General features: G+C 39.8%; 1 protein-coding gene across 1 annotated transcript; it reads right to left on the reverse strand.

The window, feature by feature from the left end:
• Positions 1–5100: 5100 nt before the first annotated feature.
• LOC115368891 (C-type lectin domain family 10 member A-like) lies at positions 5101–10606 on the reverse strand. Its single transcript, XM_030065314.1, has 7 exons — positions 10559–10606; positions 9846–9980; positions 9425–9523; positions 8530–9324; positions 6602–6747; positions 6041–6150; positions 5101–5926 (listed from the first exon to the last, which is right to left on the reverse strand). The coding sequence occupies exons 2-7, from the start codon at positions 9913–9915 to the stop codon at positions 5788–5790; spliced, it is 1359 nt and encodes a 452-aa protein (XP_029921174.1). The 5' UTR covers positions 9916–9980; positions 10559–10606; the 3' UTR covers positions 5101–5787.
• Between the last annotated feature and the right edge of the window lie 10801 nt (positions 10607–21407).

Here is a 21407-nt window from a genome sequence, read left to right on the forward strand (position 1 = left end):
AAACACATTACCACCAACCTCAGATGGTGGTAATGTGGTGCAGTGAGGGACCGCGGTGCTTGTCTAATTTTTTTGAATAGAATGGGGAAAAAAAACTCACTCCCTGTCACCCTCTGGCATGATGGCACCTATAGCATTTGTCTAACCTGCCCTATGGACCGCACGGCCCTGCGGTCCATAGAGCCCTGGTCAAATATTCCAATGCTTTAGCAGTTTAGGTTATTGACACATGCATGTTCATCAGTATTTCACTTCCTCTGCAGATAACAAAACAGAGAGAGACCAACAGATCCGCTACAAAGACTTGGTGAAAGAGAAAGACAACACAGAGGAGAATCTGCTAACAGCACTTCGAGAGAAACGGGAACTAAATGGCTTAATGAAAAGGTCACAAGACAGAAAGGATTACATAACAACACTGACAACCCAGTTACAGACCAACATCAATCGTCTGATAAAAGAAAAAAGTGATCTTAAAAGTAGCCAAGGCCAGTTACAAATCACCAACAATGAGTTGAAAAGACAGACAAACCAGCTAAAAGATAGTCAAGCCCTCCTGCAGAATAAAACAGATATCTTATCCAAAGCCAGAGATTCGATGCAAACAAAGATAAATTCAGTGATGACAGAGAGAAAGGATTTAATTACTAATTATCAATTATTAATTAAGATTAATAAATGAAGACTAAAAACGTAAATTGTTGTCACTATTTACCTATAATCAATCTCTGTATCAAAATTACAGATGTGACCTGTCCTCTTAACTTCAGAATAGCTGCTACTACACTTCGAAAAGCAAGAAGACCTGGAGCGAGAGTAAAGAGGACTGTCAAAACCAGTTTGCGGACTTGCTGATGATTAACAGCCCAGAGGAAATGGTGTATTTATCCCTGAGTGCTCGGTGTATGCAAGCAGGTGTATGTTTGTTTACATTCATTTTTGTCAACAAATATTGTATTGATGTATTTATTTAATCTCTCTGCCCTGAAAGACACTCATAAATGGTTTGTATACATCTGATGCCCCTTTTCCACCAGAAAAAACCTGGTGCTAGTTCGGAGCTGGTGCTAGAGCCGGTGCTTAACTGGTGCCAACGAAGAACCGGTTTGCTTTTCCACCGGTCAAGAGCAAAGTGGAGCCAATTCAGAGCCACGTCATGACGTCATCAGAAAACGTGATGACTTGGGTGCGCGAGACGCTCGCTCAGAATCACAATAACCGTCATGAATGAATGAATGAATGAATGAATGATACTTTATTAATCTGTTGAAGGAAATTACGTTGTCACGGCAGCTTCATCACTTCAACACACATCAAACTGCACACTCATACTATACAGCGGCTGCAGCGTCTCTGTCTCTGTCCGCCCGTCCTGTCCTGAAGCCGCTGAAACTTCTTCTTCTCATCCTTAAATGTAATTTGCTGAGCCGCGTTCCATGCCGCTGTAAAATCAGTATAACCCACAGCTTCTCGGGGATTATTGTTTATGTTTATAGCGTTCGCAGTTCCTGTTTTGTTTTTGTAACGCCGCCCACCATTGACGCGGTGGGCCGCGTCATCGGTTCTTTCTCTGGCTCCTGTTTAGCCCCTGCTCGGAGTCGGTGCTTGCCTAGCACCAGTTTGGAACCAGTTTGGCACCAGTTTGGCCCCTGATTGGGCGGTGGAAAACCAAAAAACTGGTGCTAAGTCAGGCACCGGCTCCGAACCAGCCCTGGTGGAAAAGGGGTATGAGAAAGTCTGGATCGGCCTGACCAATGAAGGAGTGGAAGGACACTGGAAATGGGTCGACGGCAAAGCACTGACCACAGCGTAAGAAACTGAACTCATAACTCCATGGGATGAAAACAGAAAAACAAGTCATTAGTTAAACCATATCCTCCTTGTTGATTTCAGTAATGCAGGGATTGTAAAGTAATTTAAACAACATTTTCCCTCCCTTTGTATGCTTCTCTTTCCACTACAGGTACTGTGGCTCAGGCCAGCCCAACAGCTATAACGGCAAAAACCAGGGCTGTGTGGATGTCTGGTACAGTGTGGCAACGCAAGTCTACTGGAATGATGAGAACTGTGATGAACAACAACAGTGGATATGTGAGAAGTGATATTTTCTATATCAAATGGCCAGTGGTGCATCTAAAGCTAACCTCTCTGGCCAAGCGTTTTGCACTGCTGATGTAATGTCAAAGCTGTGTCTCTGTTGGGTTGAGTTATACTGTATTTGCTTGGATCCAACATATTGAAGTAGTATTAGCAATCGGCCACTTGCTTCTCCAGATTTGTTTCACAGGTTTTGAAATGAGAGAAGCAACAGCAGAGCTCCCCCTCCAGATTTCCAGATGGTAAAAAATATTGCAAAACACATTAAGAGAATAACAGGGTCTGCTCTCAGAGTTACTGGTGTTAATAGCAAGATAACTGGAGCAGATATTTTCCACTCCAAATAATCCAAAATGTTATTTAGCCAAATCACATACGTATGTAAGTATCATCAATGTCCATAATTAAATTTAATTTGTTGTAATGAGTAATTTTGCATTTGGATTTAATGTTTAACAAAATCAGTTTACCAGTGCTGTCACATCACTGTAGCTTGCTGGAGAAACTGAGGTTTGGTGGAATGTATCTAAGTGCATCTACTCAAGTACTGTAGTCAAGTACAAGTTTTAGATACTTGTATTTACTTGAGTATCTCCATTTAATGTTACGTTATACCTCTGCTCCACTATATTTAATAATTACCACAGTGATTAGAATTAGCTCCACTTTCACCAGCCGCAACATTAAAGTGATGAACACAATAATGCATCAATCATGACAGGCCGATAGCAATATATATATTTTTCTGAAATGGGTCATTCAGCGGATTCATGCGGAAAGCAGCACTGTCAGATTATGTCAGACTCATTGGCTAGTGTGATTGTTTAAGGATGATCAAGTGATGAGTGAATTTCACAAAACATGTGCTCATTCCATACCACTTGTTGCACAGATTTGGTACAAAATTGGACCATTTTTGACCACCCCCAGAATTAGTAAAAATGATCATCACAAAAACCTTGAGGAACACCATAGCAAAATTCATGTTTTGATTTGGCATAAAAAACCTGGAGATTTCTGTTACAATTGCATTGGAAATTGAATGGCGACTACTTGTGTCTCGAAGTTGCTCAGAAAGTCCTGCAATTGGGAATATAGCTAGAAAACCAGACATCCTCTGAATGCGTTTGGTCTCTAGTTTGTAAAGTTTCATGGGGCTGTGATTATCATAGAGGTCAAAATAGTTCTCCTGCTTTCCAGTCAAACTCGACTATTGCAACTCCAAGACTGTTTAGGCCTCAGTCTGCACAAAGACACCATTTTACAACAAGCCAGCAGAACACATTTGTACTGCATGGCTTGTGGCCCAAACTGCATGGCATTAGCATGGGGCATGTCTGCAAAGGGGAGAGCTATGGCTGCCCACAGAACCCTTTTTCATTCAGAGATCTGGAGGTCAGAGGTCAAGGGACCCCTTTGAACATGGCCATGCCAGATTTTCCCTTGTGAAAAGTTTGAAACTTTGAAGCAATATTTATCTTAAAGATAATATGTATGCAATATATTGATTATAATATTTCACAAAATTTTCCTCCGAGTATGAATGGATCACATCATGACTTTTCATTTTCTCTTTAACAGTATCTTGCTCTTTTTCTATCTACTCATACTCACTGTACTGCGGTGCTCCAATCATTCATGCAAAAAATATAATGATTTATTCCAAATAAAAGAATGCACCTTATATGCCTTGTGCTGATAGTGGGATAAATTACTACAAACATAAGTAAAGAGCGTTTATTAATGATGGTTCTGCTGGGTGTCGGATGTTATGAGCAGGGCGAGCTATGACATTACAGAGCAATGATTAAAAACAGTAACTACTGTGACAGAAAAAACATAAGAAACATGTAATGAGTGAGTGATTTAAAATGACTGAAGCAAACATAGACTGTGAGATTACACATTTTATTATATTTAAATGCTGACTACACACACAGGATATCAAAGTCTTTTAATTCTAATAGTTTTCTTAATTGGTCACGCGATGAAATTTTTTAGGTAATACAATGCAAAATAGATCAAATTTCATGGGATTCCAGTTCCAGTGGATTAAGTTTGTGATAACAATGAAAAGCACATATTTCATCTGGTTAATTTATGCATCATATACTGACATACTGAAGGAGAGTTCAGCGTAGTGCAGAGGATATGCATCATTTGGCTTGGTGACATTGACACAAAATAGTCTTTTTTTTTTTTTTAGTTTTTCTTTTTAGGTCTTAAGTATTTCTGCTAACAAACCACACAGAAAACAAACCACTGGGTGCTAACAGTCTATTTTTGTGAGTTTGGGGGGTAAACTGCATAAGCTGAATGGCCAAACAGAAAAGAGACAGATAAAAAGCAAGCCACAAGCCATAATTTTTTGAGCAGTAATTTTTCTTCTCAAAGCTGATTAATAAGCTACTAATAATTTTCAGAAAAGGCGCAATTTAAATCATATATATAATTAAATATATAAGGTAGAATGTACACCAAGCAAACCCTGATGTGACGTGGCAGCTATTTTCATTAGGTTACAGATTTTTCAATACTCAGTTCTGACTGGGCAGTGAGCCAAATCAGAGGTTTGTTATAACTGAAATACATGCCAGGCTACTTCAACAAATTGCGGTTTCTTATCTAATCATATGAGAGTCAAGAAGCCCCGTCCATTTTAGTCATTTCTAATCCAGTTAACGAGCAAAACTTGCTGGAAAAAAGTCATTACTCCTTAGTTACTGGACAGAGAAACACTGTCTACTGTAAGTGTGATCAAAAACACAAGATTTTTACAAATATTGCTTTAAAAAAAATTGTTTTTGGTGGATAGAGGCTAAGTGAGGTAATGGCCAGTGATCTAAGGGTGCCTTAAGAGCCCAATCTTGCCTGGGTTTAGAGGTGATAGATGTTTCAATTCAATTCAATTCAATTTTATTTATTTATATAGCCCAGAATCACAAATTACAAATTTGTCTCAAAGGGCATGCCAGGAAAATACAACATCCTCTGTCCTTAGACCCTCACGTCAGATGAGGAACAACTCCTTAAAAAAAAAAAAAAAATGTTTGGATTCAGGTGCTATTCTCTGTTGCATGTGGAAAAGAGGAATGGTGCTCTCACGTGCTATACATTTGAAAAACAAATGCCCAACTGGGTAGTTAGCCAGACTCTGCTCATTTTTTCAAAACAAAAGAAGGCCACATCTATATCCCCATTTTCAGAGTGCCCACGGCTCTTTGAGTTTGCTTTTCCAGCTAAATGGCATGTGATTGCAGCGCTCTGTGGCAGCAGACTTTACGTCCTACATGTCAGAGCTGTGTATGAACACACCAGAAGAGATTTAGACTTCTGGAATGAATGTGGACACAAAACCACCAAACAACAATATGGTAACTTTAACTAAAAGACGTCTGACTGGGGAGTTCCTATCTCAATTTTCAGGTATCTGCAAAATGATTTTCATACCATTGTGCAGATCATGGAAAAGAGGGTCTGCATGGAAGGTTGAGAAATGCAGTCAAACATCATAATTAGTATGGTGTGCTTTAAAACGGTCATTGGTAGGTTTAGGAAAGGGAATTGTAGTGCATGGGTTAAAACATGCAGATACATCGGAGTGGTCCAAACAGAAGTAACACCCATTCATCATTCATTTATCACTGCATCATTCTAAAACATAAATAGGCCATTTGACATGGGAGACCTCTACTTCTCACAAATCCACTCTTGCGAACGGTCACAAATCTCGTCATTCCAGTCCCCGAACCTTCCGGTGCGGTGGGTGAACTCCCCACAGTCCTGGTCTTTCCCATTATAGCTGTTGGGCTGACCTGAGGCCCAATACCTGTAGTGTAAGGACAGAAACAGAATGACAACAATGACCTTATCAACTGAAATAACTAAAAGCAGCATTTTTTTTCTGTTTTAATCCCATTGAGTTATCAGGTCAGTTTCTTACGTTGTGGTCAGTGATTTGCCATTGACCCATTTCCAATTTCCTTCCACTCCTTCATCGGTCAAGCCGATCCAGACGTCTTTGCCGCTTGGATACAATCCATTTATGAATTCCTTTTAGGGAAAAGAGATTCAATTAAAAAAAAACAATGGTAAATGGACTGCATTTCTAAAGGGCTTTTCTAATTTAGTGATTCTCGACCTTTTTGGCTCATGACCCCTTGAAACAAAAAATGGCCTACTCGCGAGCCCTTGTCACAGACTTGCATTCTTGAGGTAAACAGCACACCTAAAGAATGACTGCATTTTCAGGTTTACATAATTATCAGAGGAAGCCTCATGTTTAAAAACTACTCAGTATTTTGAAAAAAAAAAAAAAAAAAAAACAGAAAAAAAACTTGGTAAAAAAATTATGCAGTTAGGGCTTCAGTGCCTCGCTCAAGGACAGTTTGACATCTTCACCCTTCTTTTGCAGTATTCTTCACGCAAAATAACATTAATCAACACTTGCCCGCATACATTGCACATATAGCACGAACACAAGCGCAATCAGCGATAAACACACCATTTCCTCTGGGCTGTTAATGATCAGCAGGTCCGCAAACTGGTTTTGACAGTACTCTCTACTCTCGGCCCAGGTCTTCTTGCTTCCTTTCAAAGTGTAGTAGCAGCTATTCTGAAACTTCTTCCAGTTAGCAGGACAGGTCACATCTGTAATTATGATACATGGATTGATTATAGGTAAATCTTGACAACAATGGCAACTTATGAAGTATCATCATTTTTGTTGGGTCTGTGAGGTCAAAGATGTTTTTTCTGATTATTCAGTTTCATAAATGATTCATGAATTAAGCTGTTCAGCCCTGTCCATTTCAATGGACATAACTGTTCTAGGATGTCTACATCTATGATTACTGTCATTTGACTCCGTCCAAATTCACAGACATGTTTGATTAGACGTCTTTAGGCCAATCACAGTGGTCCAAATCATCTATAGTGGATTGCAGAAGAGCCACACCCACTTTTTCTGCAAGCATGGCTGACGGTGAGGCAGGAAGGAAGCATAAGGCACATTTTAATCTATTCATCATATTGTTAAAGTACATGATTTGAAACTGAAACTGTGTTAAAAGTAAACATGAGATGTTACTTATACATACAATGGTTCACCTTCTTTAACAAATGTCAACAAAAGCAGCTCTGCCCCCATTTTTTCAGTGGGTTGCCACCAGTAATTGTGATTGTTGGGATATAGGACACAGGGACGGTTTTTGCTATGGGCAGTGTGGGCAACTGCCCAGGGCGCAATCTACTTGGGGGCGCACAAGCGCCGTCCAAAAAAAAAAAAAAAAAAAAGTGCGTCCGCGAAAAAAAAAAAAAAATCGTTTCTAGACTAATATCGCTCATTTCCATGTCAAGTTGGTGCAGTGGGCGCTAAAGCGCCCCTACTATCACGTCAACTTGCTGCTGAGAGTCATGTATACAGGTCGTGTGTGTCAGAAGAAAAGGCAAGGGGGAGGGGGGCACGGAGGATCAACTTGCGACTGCAGAGGCTGTGTGCAGGTTGTGAGTCTCAGGAAAAGCAAGATCCCATGAAAGATCCCAGGCCAAACAACACAAACTGCTGCTTCCAAATAAATTGTATTTCATTCATAAAATTAATATAGACCCCTTATAGCTACATGTAATTTATTGGGTTATGTGAAAATGCCAAACAACAACAACAACAACAAAAAGTCAATGGAGTATCATGGACAAAAGGCCAAAAAAAACATCAGGTGCCCAGTTCAGAAAGAGAAGGAGAGAAGAAGAGGAGAAACGTTCAAAAGATAAAGGTATGCAAGTCTCTATGCGTGACGTTAATTGTGCATGTAATGAAACAGTAGCCTATACCCTATTTATTAGCCTCTTGCTAATATGTTGACACACTTAGCCACAGAAAATTTTTTTTTTTTTTTTTTTTTTTTTTTGGTTTTTAGTTTTGCTGAACTAGCAACTATTAGAATTTTAGGCATCATGTCATGGAATTAATTTCACCCATAGGCTAGTTTGTGTTTGCAACACAGCAAGTGCAAGTTCACATTGGCCTGTTAGTCTGTGGATTTGGTAAACAATACGTCCTGACTGTGGAATTTTTAATTTTTTTTGCTATACGTGGGTCTATGGTAACCTAAATAACTTTCTATACACTGACATGACATTTTGTAAGCTATAAGTGATATAGCTTTATGAGTAATTTCTAGTGTGTTATTCTTAGTTAATAGGATGTTAACAAATGATAGGCCCGATGTGGTGGGGGTGGGGGGGTGGGGGATGGTTCGCCCAGGGCGCAAAACTAGCCAGGACCGCCTCTGATAGGACATAGTGGTTCACTTTAAGACTCGGGACTCAGAACTGCCAAATCTTCATCAGCAACAAATTTCTTCTTGCACCTAAAGAATCATTTGACAGAGAGGCATGCGGAGTTGATTCTTTTGATTCTGCTTCACTTACCTTTAATCGTTGAATTCAGTGTTTCAATTTTATTCTGGAGATTGGTCTTCTCTGCAGTCAGGTTAGAGAGCATCTTCTTTATCCACTGTATCTCTTGAACCGTGTTGTCGTAATTGATCTTTAGCTGGTCTCTTTCATCAGCCAAAATGTCAACACTATCCTTTAACTCATCTCTCCCTCTTACAACCAAGTCGTAGCTGGCCTGTAAATTGTCCCTCTCTTTGGTCAGGTTGAGGTGACTACTGTGTAACTTGTCTTTCTCACTGGTGACCGAGCTGTAGCTGGCCTCTAACTGCTCTACTTTCTTTACCAAGGTGTTTTGCTTGTCCTGCAGCTGCTGGTTTGAGCTGGTCAGGTTGTTGCATTTGTTCTGCAAATCATCCTTTTGCTTCATGGTGGTGTTAAACGTGGTCTGAAGAGTCCCTCTCTCTGTCATCACTGAACTGATCTTTGTTTGCGCCGAATCTATGGCTTTGGATAAGGTATCTTTTTGATTCTGCAGGAGGGTTTGACTATCTTTTAGCTGGTTTGTCTGTTTTTTCAACTCATTGTTGGTGATTTGTAACTGGCCTTGGCTACTTTTAAGATCACTTTTTTCTTTTATCAGACGATTGATGTTGGTCTGTAACCGGGTTGTCAGCGTAGTTAAGTAATCCTTTCTGTCTTGTGACCTTTTCATTAAGCCGTTTAGTTCCCGTTTCTCTCGAAGTGCTGTTAGCAGATTCTCATCTGTGTTGTCTTTCTCTTTAGCCAAGTCTTTGTAGCGGATCTGTTGGTCTCTCTCTGTTTTGTTATCTGCAGAGGAAGTGAAATACTGATGAACATGCATGTGTCAATAACCTAAACTGCTAAAGCATTGGAATATTTGACCAAGAGAATACAAAGAGAGACTCACGGGAGACTCTCTGGCCTATGAGCCCAGCCAGCAGGAGAACACACAGCAGCCCGAGACAGACTGCAGCAGCCCTGACAGGGCTCTTTCTCAACTCGTGCACTGAATCACAGGAAGCAGAGTGGCAGTGTAAAAGACCATGAAGAGATCTGAGGTTGGTGGTAATGTGTTTTGTCAGCACGAGGGCTCCTGTGCCTGTATCAATCACTGAAAATTTTACACACTAACGCAATTTTACCCATAATTCATTTCAAGAAAAAAATACTTAAATGTAGAATTCTGGTTTTGTTTTGTTTTTTTATATTTTAATGGTCTTGAAAAAGTCTTGTATTTGCAAAGAACTTTAAAAATATCCACAATGAGTTAAACTTCAACAGAAACACAGTGATTAATTCATTTTCAAATTAATCTGTCATTTTTTTACCTGAAAACTGGAACTTGCTGCCATCTTTGATAAGGGGCTTTTTGTCATTTACTCTGTCATCAGTGTCCATGCTTGTTACTGGGGAGTCACTCTGGCTCGCAAGCAGCTGTGCATCTGATTCAAGGGTCTGACCTCCTAAAAGATGTCGGAAATATACACAGCTTATATACACAGCTTCACAGGTTTCTGGTCATCTTTTAAGATAAAAGCTGTAGGCTACTGGCCAGTGTTCACACCTCTTTATCTATTTTTCTATATCCTGTGGTACCCACCAAATCAGCTTTTACCAAAGAAACACACTGCAATTATTCTGAAGCTCAGTTTCAATGTGGAGGTAAGAGGCAAAATCCAACACCCTGATCATAATCATAGGCAATTAGCACATCCATTTTGCTGCTGCACACATAAATTGCATTGGGCAGATCTGATGGTTAGAAGTTAACTAATAAGAAAAGTGATCACTGGAACAAAAAAAGTAAATGGCTCTGTACGCTTAGAGGAAAGGCAGCATCTGTCATGTTCCCAAACCTTGTGGTTTGTTGCATGTGTTGTTTCATGAAACATCAGAGAAACACTGTCATGGCACTAACCCTCTCACTCTTTATTTCTGATAGAATTTTTCAATAGCTTGTCGATTGTTACAAAGTATATATCGTCCTGCACAAGCATGTCACTGTGAATGTAAAATGGAAGCAAACTGATGTAAATCTTACCTGGGCTTGGAGAGACAATGAAGAATAGACTACTGCAGAGGGACTTGAGAGAAAGGGGTTATGTTCTTGTGCAATCCCAGGGAACAGGAAGTTGATCATGTGTCAGTGATTTAGGGTCTAGAAGATTTCACTCTGCAACTTCATTGGCAAAAACAATACAGGAAGAGGTGTAAGTCAGGCCAAGCTGATTTAGAGGCCATGTCCATGTTTGTGCCCACTGCAGAGTTCAAGTATGAAACTAATGTTAGCTATCCATACTGTGTGCAGAACTCTTTTACTTTATATATATTCAACAAGCCCAAATGTTACATCATGCACAGAGGACAGTTTTGCACAGAGACCTCTGGAGGTGGACACTGTGGTGTCGTGGTAAGGGAGCGGCCACATGAGGAGGACGGTGGACTCAGCTCACCTCTCACTCAGCTGCCCCAATTTCAAAGCCAAGCAAGACCTGTGCTAACCCTAACCCTAACCCTGTGAGGCCATTAAATGCATCACGACAGGAGGACAGAGAATTATTTTCTCTAATATTACTGAGAGAAATTTATTCCTCATGTCTCGCTTCCCAAAAACATGCACAATTACAGACAAAATGAGCACCGAGTACGGACACAAGTCTCCATCCACATGCACATCTGTATTCAAGTTGAGTATGAATGAGTCTTTTGAGGGTTGGAACAAATAACCTGTGTGGTCATATGGGTTAGAGGCGTTGTTGTTTGCACCACATCAGTTATTAACTAGGGTAATTAATATCAAATCTAAACAAGAGGACATTAAAAAGTGTTTTTTAAAAGATGTAGGCCTACAAAATGACAGTCGAACTTATACAGATAGTCAGAGTTAAAAGCAAGTTCTTCACTTTCTCTGTCTCTGCCACTGAATCATATACACTACCCTTAAATCCTTGTGAAATTTTCATTAGATTGTGGCCAACAAGGATGGAAACTGATGGAGATTAGCAATAAAAAAAATTAAGTTATGTTTTCTGTCCAGTGCAATAAATAAAGACTTTGAGCATGACAAATTGGCTAATAGTAAAAATGACAATAAATAATCTTAAGAGATATTAAAAAACCAAAAAAACTAAAAAAAAAAAAAAAAAACATCAATTTGTTTATTTTACATACATTTTAGATGAATAACTTTATTTATTTTACACGGATTCATTGATATTTTACCTTTCATATAAAATATGAATGAATCATGTCAATAAAGCTTTAAAAATACTGCATATTTGGCATTATTTTAACAAAATGTTGATAAAAAAAAATGTCCTCAATTTGTGAAGTATCTTCAAAGAGATGTATATTCAAAGCCTACTGTGTTGAACATTCTGTGCTCAAAGATATTTTGGAGTAAAATTGTGAGTAAAAGCTATAAATCTTTAATATTTTGACATGTATAAGTTACATGACATCTATACATGTCTTATGACATCTATGACACGTTTAAACACAATTTAAACGCAAACGATTACATCACTGTACTTTAACAATATAACAATATTGTTAAACAAGACATGGATTAATAGATTTAACAATATGAATGTTTCCTCCTTGCCTCAGCCATGCCTGCTGAAAAAAGGGGTGTGGCTCCACGGCAGTACTGTCTGGATGATGAGGAACACTGATTGGCTTACAGACCTCCAATCAAATAAGTTACATCTGTCAAATGACAGTAATCATAGAGTTAGACATCCTAGAAAAGTTATGTCCATCAGAACGGACGGGGGATCTGAAGAGGTTAGAACACATGGCTCAGTAAAGATCAAACAGAAGGCAGAGCAAGGCAGTGCAGGGGCTTCGCTGACCAGCTGGGCGTGCAGTGTGGTGAGGTCATCTCTAGATGGTAACCCCAGATTTACAAAACTCTCGCACTCACACATGTGCATGTGATTCAGCACTGAAGTGCTTGACTCTCTAACTAACCCTAAGCCATACACAGTGACAAACACTGTGCATAATGCATGATGTTTTTCCAAGCAGTGCATAAACACTGCTTGGAAAAACATTTCACAAATCTAGGCTTACCATTCAGACATGACCATCTAGTCATGAACTGAGGGAAGGCTGCTGAAAGGATAAATGAAAAAAAAAAACAAAAAAAAAACAATGAGATGAGATTTTTGAAAATTCAAGCCACATTTGTGGGTGGTTTCAAATGCAATGCCAATCAGATTTCTACAGATGTGTTTCAGTCCAGACACTCTGGCCTCAAACAGGACTTCAAACTGTCTTTTGCATCACCCTCAACACAACACATAACAATAATCTCAAATCCAGAGTGATGGAAGTGCATCAGAGCCTCTGCTGCTAGCAGAGTGGGGTCGAGAGCAACACAGAGAACAGCAGACACTGAAATAAACATTGTCTGCTGGCACTTTGGGGGAAAGCCTCTGGACATTTCTCATGCGTTCGTGTTAGAAAGCAGCGTCACAGCGCACGTAGTTACTGACGCCTATGTCGTTACCACAGCAACTTCACGCAGATAGGTTGGTGATGTCTGGACACGCAAATCCGATCTGATCACTTGCAAATAACAGTGCAGACAGTCTGTGTGAAAGTCTAGTATACTGACAAATCAGACAACAAATAACACTAGGACCTAACAGCAGGACCAAAACATAAACAGAGAAACTGTGAAAGACTGAATTGAAAGCTGCACAAAAACTGAACTAATGAGAAAAATCAGGAGCAGGTGGAAGAAAAGGAGAACAGGCAGGGAGAAAACTAATGAGGTGGCAGCACAAAGGGCAGGGATGATGTGGACGATGCAGGACAGGAGTGCAGGAGCAAGCAGGACGGGACCATAGGACCTGGGGAGGGACACAAAGTGAAGAGCACAGAGAGAGAAAGCACAAAGGAGATAGAGCTACAGAGGGAAAAAAGGAAAACCAGAGATCAAGCAGTAACCAGGATTACAAAACAGCTCAGTTTAAAGTGCACAATCTGATAAGTCTAGCCATGTAATACAAGAATTATAGCTATTTTTATTATTCCCAATACCAGTTCCCTCACTATGTGCCATTGTAACCCAATTAAACACTGCCTTTCTTCATAAGCAAACACTACACCTGTTCACACCTTGTCTCATATTTTAATTCATTAATTAGCTCATCTTCAAGCACAGAGGGCAAACTTAAAGGAGTCAGCTGGTGTGTTTGGTTGGAAAAACACAAGTCTCCTTTTTGTTCTTGATGGCACATGGATCAGGACCACTGTTCCATGGTGTGTTTGAGATCAGGATAATACAACTGATATTTTAAAAAAATAAATCATACAAGACTAGTAACGGCCCTTTCGCAATCAGCGGTGCAATGAGACAAACAGGCTATGGTGAAATAGAGATTTCACACAATGTAGAAATGCTGACCGTGCTGTTTCAGCGAGTGGAGCTTAACACGTCGTCAAAATGTTGTTTGTCATTTAAGTTACTTCTGTTCAGATCCTGTTTACCTATAGCTTTGCTTTTTTATGCAGTAGATCAGGGGGTTGCAAGTTTTCTTGCTTCCACAAAGAGAATTTGTGGTTGTTGGGAGTCCCTCATTATTAGCCTTCAGTAATTTTTCATTACATAGACATATGTGTACTCAGATAGCTAAACGACTCAGCAAAACCAGTTTCCGGATCTACACTTTTGCAAGAGAGGGATGGCAGAACAACTTTCAGTAAAACAACTGAAAGTGTCCATATTTATGATTAAAGATGCATGACACATCATTAGTCATGTTCCCTTCAATTATGTGGAAAAAAAAATATCAACGTCAGCATTGGCAATTGGCTAAAAGTGCTGGAAAATACATATCGGTATCAACAAAAGATCCAATATCCCTGTTTCAGATGACTCGGAAGGTTGTTCAGTTACAGCTTTCCTTTTTGAAAGTAGGAGGCTTCCCGGTTCCAAGTCGTCTGGAGCATAATATACAGAGTCCAGCCAAACATTACAGAAGTGACATAATCTCATTTCAATTACCAGTTGAAATAATGACTTTATAAACATGTAAATTACAGTAGCCAAATTCTAACTCTGAGTAATGGAGGCAAATAGTTACATTCACTGAATGCCCTCTCTGCTCCATTAAAGAGCACCATTCAGTTTCCCACTCCCAAAGGTCTAATTGCACTACATGATGTGATGTGTTGCCACAGCTATTGCCGAAATTCACTGTATTGTACGGTGTTTCTGATGCAATCTGTTAATTGAAATGAGGAACAGGAGGATATCTTACAGTTGCTGACACTTGGACTGTTGCAAGCACTTCCCATTCCCACACTGAAGTCTTATTGCCAGTTCCACTTCCCTCACCACCAACCAGTTTCAAGGGTAAGGATCTTCGGCCTGTCGCCTGTCATACTGTGAATAACTGCACAGTGTGACAGTTTCCAGTTTGAGAGAAAAATGTCCAGTAGGAGTCATTGCTTTTAATTGTAAATGTGGTTTTACACACATCTGTGGCATCAAAGTGTTCTGTGTAAGGGATTATCCATAACAATGTGAGCTTCTACTGAAAAACCACCATGGAGATGAAAAACCTCTATTAAGGTTATTATTTTTTGATAGAAGATAGCCACAGACCTGGACATGACCTGGACCTGGACCTGCTACTGGCGCCTGGATTGGAGGAAAGTATGTTGCTCCACTTTCCCTTGTCTGCAGTGGAGCTCCGTAACACAATTAACAGGTGTAACATCGTTTTGACACTGGGTGCCACAAGTCAGTCATTGACCAGGCAGCATATAATGTACTAATATAATGTAATTTCAGTCAAGAGTGCCCACGTTACTACAGCCATGTCAACACAAGCATGAAGGCTTTGTAAGTCTATGTATTGTGATATGAAGCCAAGCAACCAATCTTCAGACAAGAAGACTGTCTCCTTACACCTGTGAGTCTCAAGCACAGTTTCCCACTATCTCTCAGCTCCACTATGTCATTCCTGACTTCATCAGATCACATCCTGACATGCTTGCCTTTAGCCAATCTATGGTAAGCTGTTAAATTTTAAAAGTGCTGTCTCTCTCTCTCTGCTGACATGTAGGTCTTCATGAACCTCCTCCACCTGACACCACCTCATATGTGGATGCCGGATCCCTCTCCAGTCAAATCCTCCGATCAGAAGTTCCCTCTCATGAGGACATCCCATCATCGAGCTCTCCACTCCTCATCACCATCACCAGTGTTTAGGCTCCAGGGGGAGGCTCTTTCACATGTGGCAGGTTTTAGCCCATGGGATCGTCTCTTACGGCGATCTACATCCATCAAAGCGTCAAAGGCTATTTCCCTAATCCAAAATAAAAATTTGATCTATTTCACATTTCTCTCATTCTGAATAAATTAATCTTACTTCAGATTTTTCATTCTCTTTCATTCCTGTAATAAGTCTCTCCTGCTTGAAATGCAGTTGCAGGACTTTGTATCACATGATGTGGCTGCAACTCAACAACAGTCTTCTCTTCAAAAATAACAGCAGAATGCGTTAATTCAGAATCATACATATAATATAGCCATGAAAACAAAGCCCAGCCTGGATACCACTTACCATCACTTTATGCTCTTTGATAGGCCTAAAGAAAAATTGTTCCTCCTAACGTTATAATCTATAAACACATTTTATTTTGTCTCTAGTTTACCATCAAATTTGATAGATGCAGAAAGATTAAAAATTTTAGGAGTTGCATGGTGGGCCCTGTTAACAGATGCCATTATTTTGAAATACTCAGAACCACATGCCTTGTGCTACAGTATAAGCCTACTGCTTCACCACCCTACCCATCTCAATTATAAATTTTAATAGAATAGAACTTTGACAGTAAAATTACAAAATGCTTGTTAGGCAACAGACTTCAGCCTCCCCAGGCGATCTATAGGCACAGCACACATCCTGTGTCTGCCACGCAAAGGGATGCAGCAGCTACAGTTACCTACCACCTCATCATAGGAAAGTTAATTAGAAGGGTTAGAGACTCCTAATAAACTGATAAATGATACGACTTGCTTTTGTGTCAGGGTTAGCTCTAATTTATCCACCAGGAGCCAGAGTAATCTCCCTGATGTCGCTGGACATCAAAATAACTTTGCTCTGTCTCAGAGCAGGTCTCCCTCTGCTATCTCGTTAGGCATTTCCTTCATCCAGAACTGTGTACAGTCCTGTTCGTGGCAACACATACAAGAGAATCCCAAAGGGATTATACAGCACACTGATTATTTCAAGGCCTTCATCCTTGCTTTCATCCTTGACTGGCTTTAGCCTGATGAGAAGTCTGTACATATGAAAGGATGTCCTCCCACATGGGAAACATTAAAGTGAGGAATCTCTTTGTTTTGTTTGCAACTAATAATTAAATAATCATGAATAATTACTAGCGTGATAGCAATATCACAATGTGTAGATAGATAGGAACACCGGGTCCCCAAGGTTTTCATGTCAGTGCTCTACCAGCCAAAAAGAGTTTATGTCAGGAAGAACGTAGGAAGGATTGAAGAAAAGTTGACAGTGGGATCCTGTGTGTGTGTGTGTGTGTGTGTGTGTCTTTGTGGGCTGTGGATGAGCATGTTGGGTGCATAGCAGGGCATTTGTCCTGTGCTGTGGGTTTTGGCAACAGCACAAACAAACAGAAGATGGAGGCTTTGACTCTAGCTGAGCTAATCTCAGTGAAATATAAGAACATGTTAATATCTTGGAACAGGAAGTTGACCAGAGATTTGCAAATGCACATTTTTAGCACAAAGAAATGGCAAAGGGGAATAGAGAAAGCAGTGCCGTTCATCCACAGATAAAATGTCTTCACACAGTTCACTGAAGAAATACGCAAGATTTGGTCTGAATGGACAAGCCAGGGCAAAATTGTACATGCAGATCATTATTAATCAATTATGGTATCAATTATAATGCTGGGTGAGTTTGTCCATGTGGCAAACCCCAGCTACTTTTCTAACAATACACTTGACACTGTAGTATTTGACTTCTCCAACTGCTGTTTGACCCAGAGCTGCTTATGAAACTGCAGCGTGCTCGTGCTTTGTTTGGTGTCACCCTGTGTTGACAGACAGCACCATCCTGTGGTTTCAGCAAAATCATCTTCAGCAGTGAATATCTGAACATGAGCACAATCATGCAAAAAATAGGTTAGACCCAATTTTCCAGTTATACCATTTTTTATTTTTTATTCTGACTTCACATCTACATATACACATATTTGCACTTGACATTTATTTTGGTACACATGTAAGTTGGCTTATACTCATTTCAGGTGGGTCAGTTAATGTTTAGTGTTGAGTGTTTGAGTTCCTGAGCAAAAATGTACGAACAGGCTATTAAAAAAACAGTTAGCAACTGCCAGGTGACCTCAACTAAATTGAAAGGACAATTAGCCTGAGTCTCATTTTCTCAGTAAAAGTGGCTTTTTTTGTACTGGTTGTGATCATGAGCTTGTGGAGATTCAGGTAGAAGTGATGATGGGTTTTAGAGGGCTAAGTATAAAATCCTTTTGTAATGATTACCTGGTAAAAACATCCCTAAAGACACTCGGTGTGACCCACCCCCACCAACCCCACCCCCCACCCCCCTCCACTGCTGGTTCTCTCCAGGTAACCGACCGCCCTCCAGCTGAACAGGTGGTGCCCACACAGCACTGCTGTTGGTACAAATCCCATGATGCGCCACGAAACGCTGATGACAAAACAGACAAAAGAAAGATGCCTATTTTTAATCTGATTTTTTATTTTTAGCTCACTTTTCATCCATTTGAATCTCAAACTCTTCAGTGCAAACTAGTTTAAATGCGAGAGTAGGACAATCAGCAAGAGACAAACACCAACTGTTGTTGTGTTGACTCAGGGCTTACGATGGAGCTTACTAAAAGATACAGCTTATCCAGAAACAGTACAAAGGCATGTAGATAGTGTAGTCATTTTACCACATTTATCCAAGAATGAAAATAGACCGAGGTGGTGACGACAGAAGGCAAGTGGCTGTTAAACGGGTGAGATTGTGGTGGGGAAATGACTAATTTATGGACTGACAACTTTAGATATGATCTTTTTGATATCTGTAAGTCTCAGTGAGACTAACTATGCCAAAAGTAACATGAGGGTGGCATTAGTTGGATGCTATATTTAACTATAGTGACGCCTTTTGGCTGTGCTGCATAATACTGCCACAAATGTTCGCATGAATGAAGGCAAATATAATAAGCTGAAACTTGTTGTATTGTAAAATCTCTGAGAGTGATGCTTGTCAAGAATAATTAACAAACCATGTGATCTGAAAGATGGAGCTGATTAATCTGCCACACTTACATTATGGATTACACATTAGAGAACCTGTAACCCACTCTTTCCCATGTGTTCAAAATGTCTAACAGCACTGGTTGCTCAGAAACAATCTGTCAGCATGTCACATTAAACCCAAAATAAACCCTCTCCTACACCACTGAAGCAGAAAAATGCACAAGTAACGAGTAACTGTGCATGATTCAGTTTTTTTTTTTTGTTGTTGTTGTTGTTTATTTTTAAATTCCAATTTATCAAAGATGGCTGCTGGCTCAATGCATTATATTGTTCAGTTCCACCAATCCTTCAAAAATCACAAAAATAACTTGGCATCCATGCAGTAAAGACACGCTTACAGCTTTGTAGGAAAGTGAGGTTTTAGCCTGTAGGATTATTTGTTGGTATTTTTTTTAACCCTTTCACGCATAGCGGTCACTACAGTGGACAGATAAAAAGACAGTTTAAAAGTCATTTTCTCCTAAATGCAATGGTTTATATGGCGGAATTGCAGATCAGCTGTTAGAATGCTCTCTGCTGCTCCCCTACATTGAGGTTTATGCAGAGACTGTCAGTTCTTGTTGCTGATAATATATTAATACTACTAGAATGACATGGTAATACCAGTCCTGCATCCTGAAAGAAGTATGGAGACTCACAGAAATTTTCATGCCCTAAGAAGAGTAAAAACACATAAGGCTTTCATAGTTCATGCATGAAAGGGTTAAGTTTTGGGCACTTTTGATGGCATATGCCACAATGTGTTGACACATCAGCAAGAGTGGATTACCTGGAATTACTAAGTATTTCCATGAGAAACCAAAGAAATGGCTACTAAGAAACTAGCAGAAGAAACGGAGGCAGTTAAAAGGTCTCTGATGTTCATGTCAGAGGATCTCAGGTTGCAAAACAACAGATGGGCCCACTGGATTTAACTTATGAAGTGCAACAGCTGAAGGCTGTGATGAAACAAAAAGACAAGAAAATTGAAGAGCTGGAGAGAAGAGTGGAAGTTTCAGAACAGAACTCATAATATCTGGACTTGAGATGACACACACACATGCATCTATGCATGGATCACTGCACATGACCAGCCACCAAGCCCCCAGGACAAGGAGGGAGACAGGGTACAAGGGGTGTGGGGGAATGGAGGAGGGTGGGGATCACACCGGGGAGGAAGGCAGTGTCACTCACACAAGGCAATCATACTCCATATGAAACACACACGCAAAAGATGAGGAGGGAAAAGGAAGACATTAGAGAGGCAACGAAAAGTGAGCAAAGAGAGAATATGTACATTTATGAATGAAGCATAAAGGGTGAAATAGGAGGAAATTAAGATAACTAGGCTGGTGCAAGCCCATGTCAAATCTTATAGTATATGTTAATAAAGGGACCTCAGAGTCTTCCCTGCCATGGGTTTGGAGCCAATGAAGGGAAGCCAGGCCATTTTTTAGCAATTCTGTGCAGGTGATCAAAGGACATAATGTGTCGATCATTTATCATCATCATCATCATCATCATCATCATCATCATCATTATTACACAATGCTTCATGGTACTTTCAACAACACCAAGGCACCAACAATAACGCATAAACATTTCCAGGATATAATGCACTTGAAATGCACTTTAAATATATCAGTATTCAACTATAAGATAAATTTCCATAGCTGCTCATGGCCAAATGTTATCCACACAAAACATCCCAGCTATAAGTTTTCATCCAGTCCTTCTGGGTGTTTTTTAGGCTGTTCTTTAGGTTGGTAAAAAGGGAACCTGAAAAAAAAAAAAAAACAACCCCCAGCCCCTTTATGTTCACATATTTGAATTTTCAGTTCTCTAATAAATCCCACGTGTACATATCGGAGCATATACCACATATTTACTCTTACAGGAGATTCTTCCTCTCATCTTGATTCTCTTCCCTGTACGTGGGTGTAGTACCAAGTTGGCATTCTTCTCTTTAATAAATCAACACTATTTTTCCTGAGAGTGCTGGTATTGATCCTTGTTTATCAAAAACTCCCCCTCTCTAAAGAGAGAGAGAGAGACAGAGACAGAGAGACAGACAGAGAGAGCACCTCCTCCTTGAGGATTAGATAGGAATGCTAGATTGAATAAAAAAAAATACAAATAAAACCATTAAACAGCGTAAGCTTTTTGTATGCTGTAGAAACTGTTCCACATTTGTCTACAAGTTTACTGAGAGTCCAGTGGGAAGATAAAATTATGAGTAAAAAAAAAAAAAAAAAAAAAAACATACATTTTTTTTTTGGCATTGAGTTTGAGCAAACATCAGGTCAAAAATGAATTATGTCACACTGACATGACTAATGGCTGAGTCCAACAAGCCAGAAGTTAAAAAAAACAATGATGTCATGGCTGTAAGATGCATTGTAAGTAACCAGTAAGCTGAATTAGGCGTTCATATTTGGTTTCACATAACCAGATGGGTTGCTACTAGGTTGTCATTAATTACATGCCTCTTCAGGTTTTTAGTAGCAAATGATGGGTTGATTTTTACAACCCCACCAAGCCAACACATTTCTATCTGGGTAGCTTCCTCTGCTAGTTA

The sequence above is a fragment of the Myripristis murdjan genome, chromosome 1 (genome assembly GCF_902150065.1).
Source record: "Myripristis murdjan chromosome 1, fMyrMur1.1, whole genome shotgun sequence".
Lineage (NCBI taxonomy): Eukaryota > Metazoa > Chordata > Actinopteri > Holocentriformes > Holocentridae > Myripristis > Myripristis murdjan.

What these genes read in the sequence shown, in the direction of transcription:
- LOC115368891 (XM_030065314.1), bottom strand. Translation starts at nt 9,915, where the DNA reads ATGGACACTGATGACAGAGTAAATGACAAAAAGCCCCTTATCAAAGAT. An exon ending in ACTGAATTCAACGATTAAAG is followed by an intron (nt 6,748 to 8,529) that starts GTAAGTGAAGCA and finishes TCATAATTACAG; the next exon opens with ATGTGACCTGTCCTGCTAAC. An exon ending in GGCAAATCACTGACCACAAC is followed by an intron (nt 5,927 to 6,040) that starts GTAAGAAACTGA and finishes CTTACACTACAG; the next exon opens with GTATTGGGCCTCAGGTCAGC.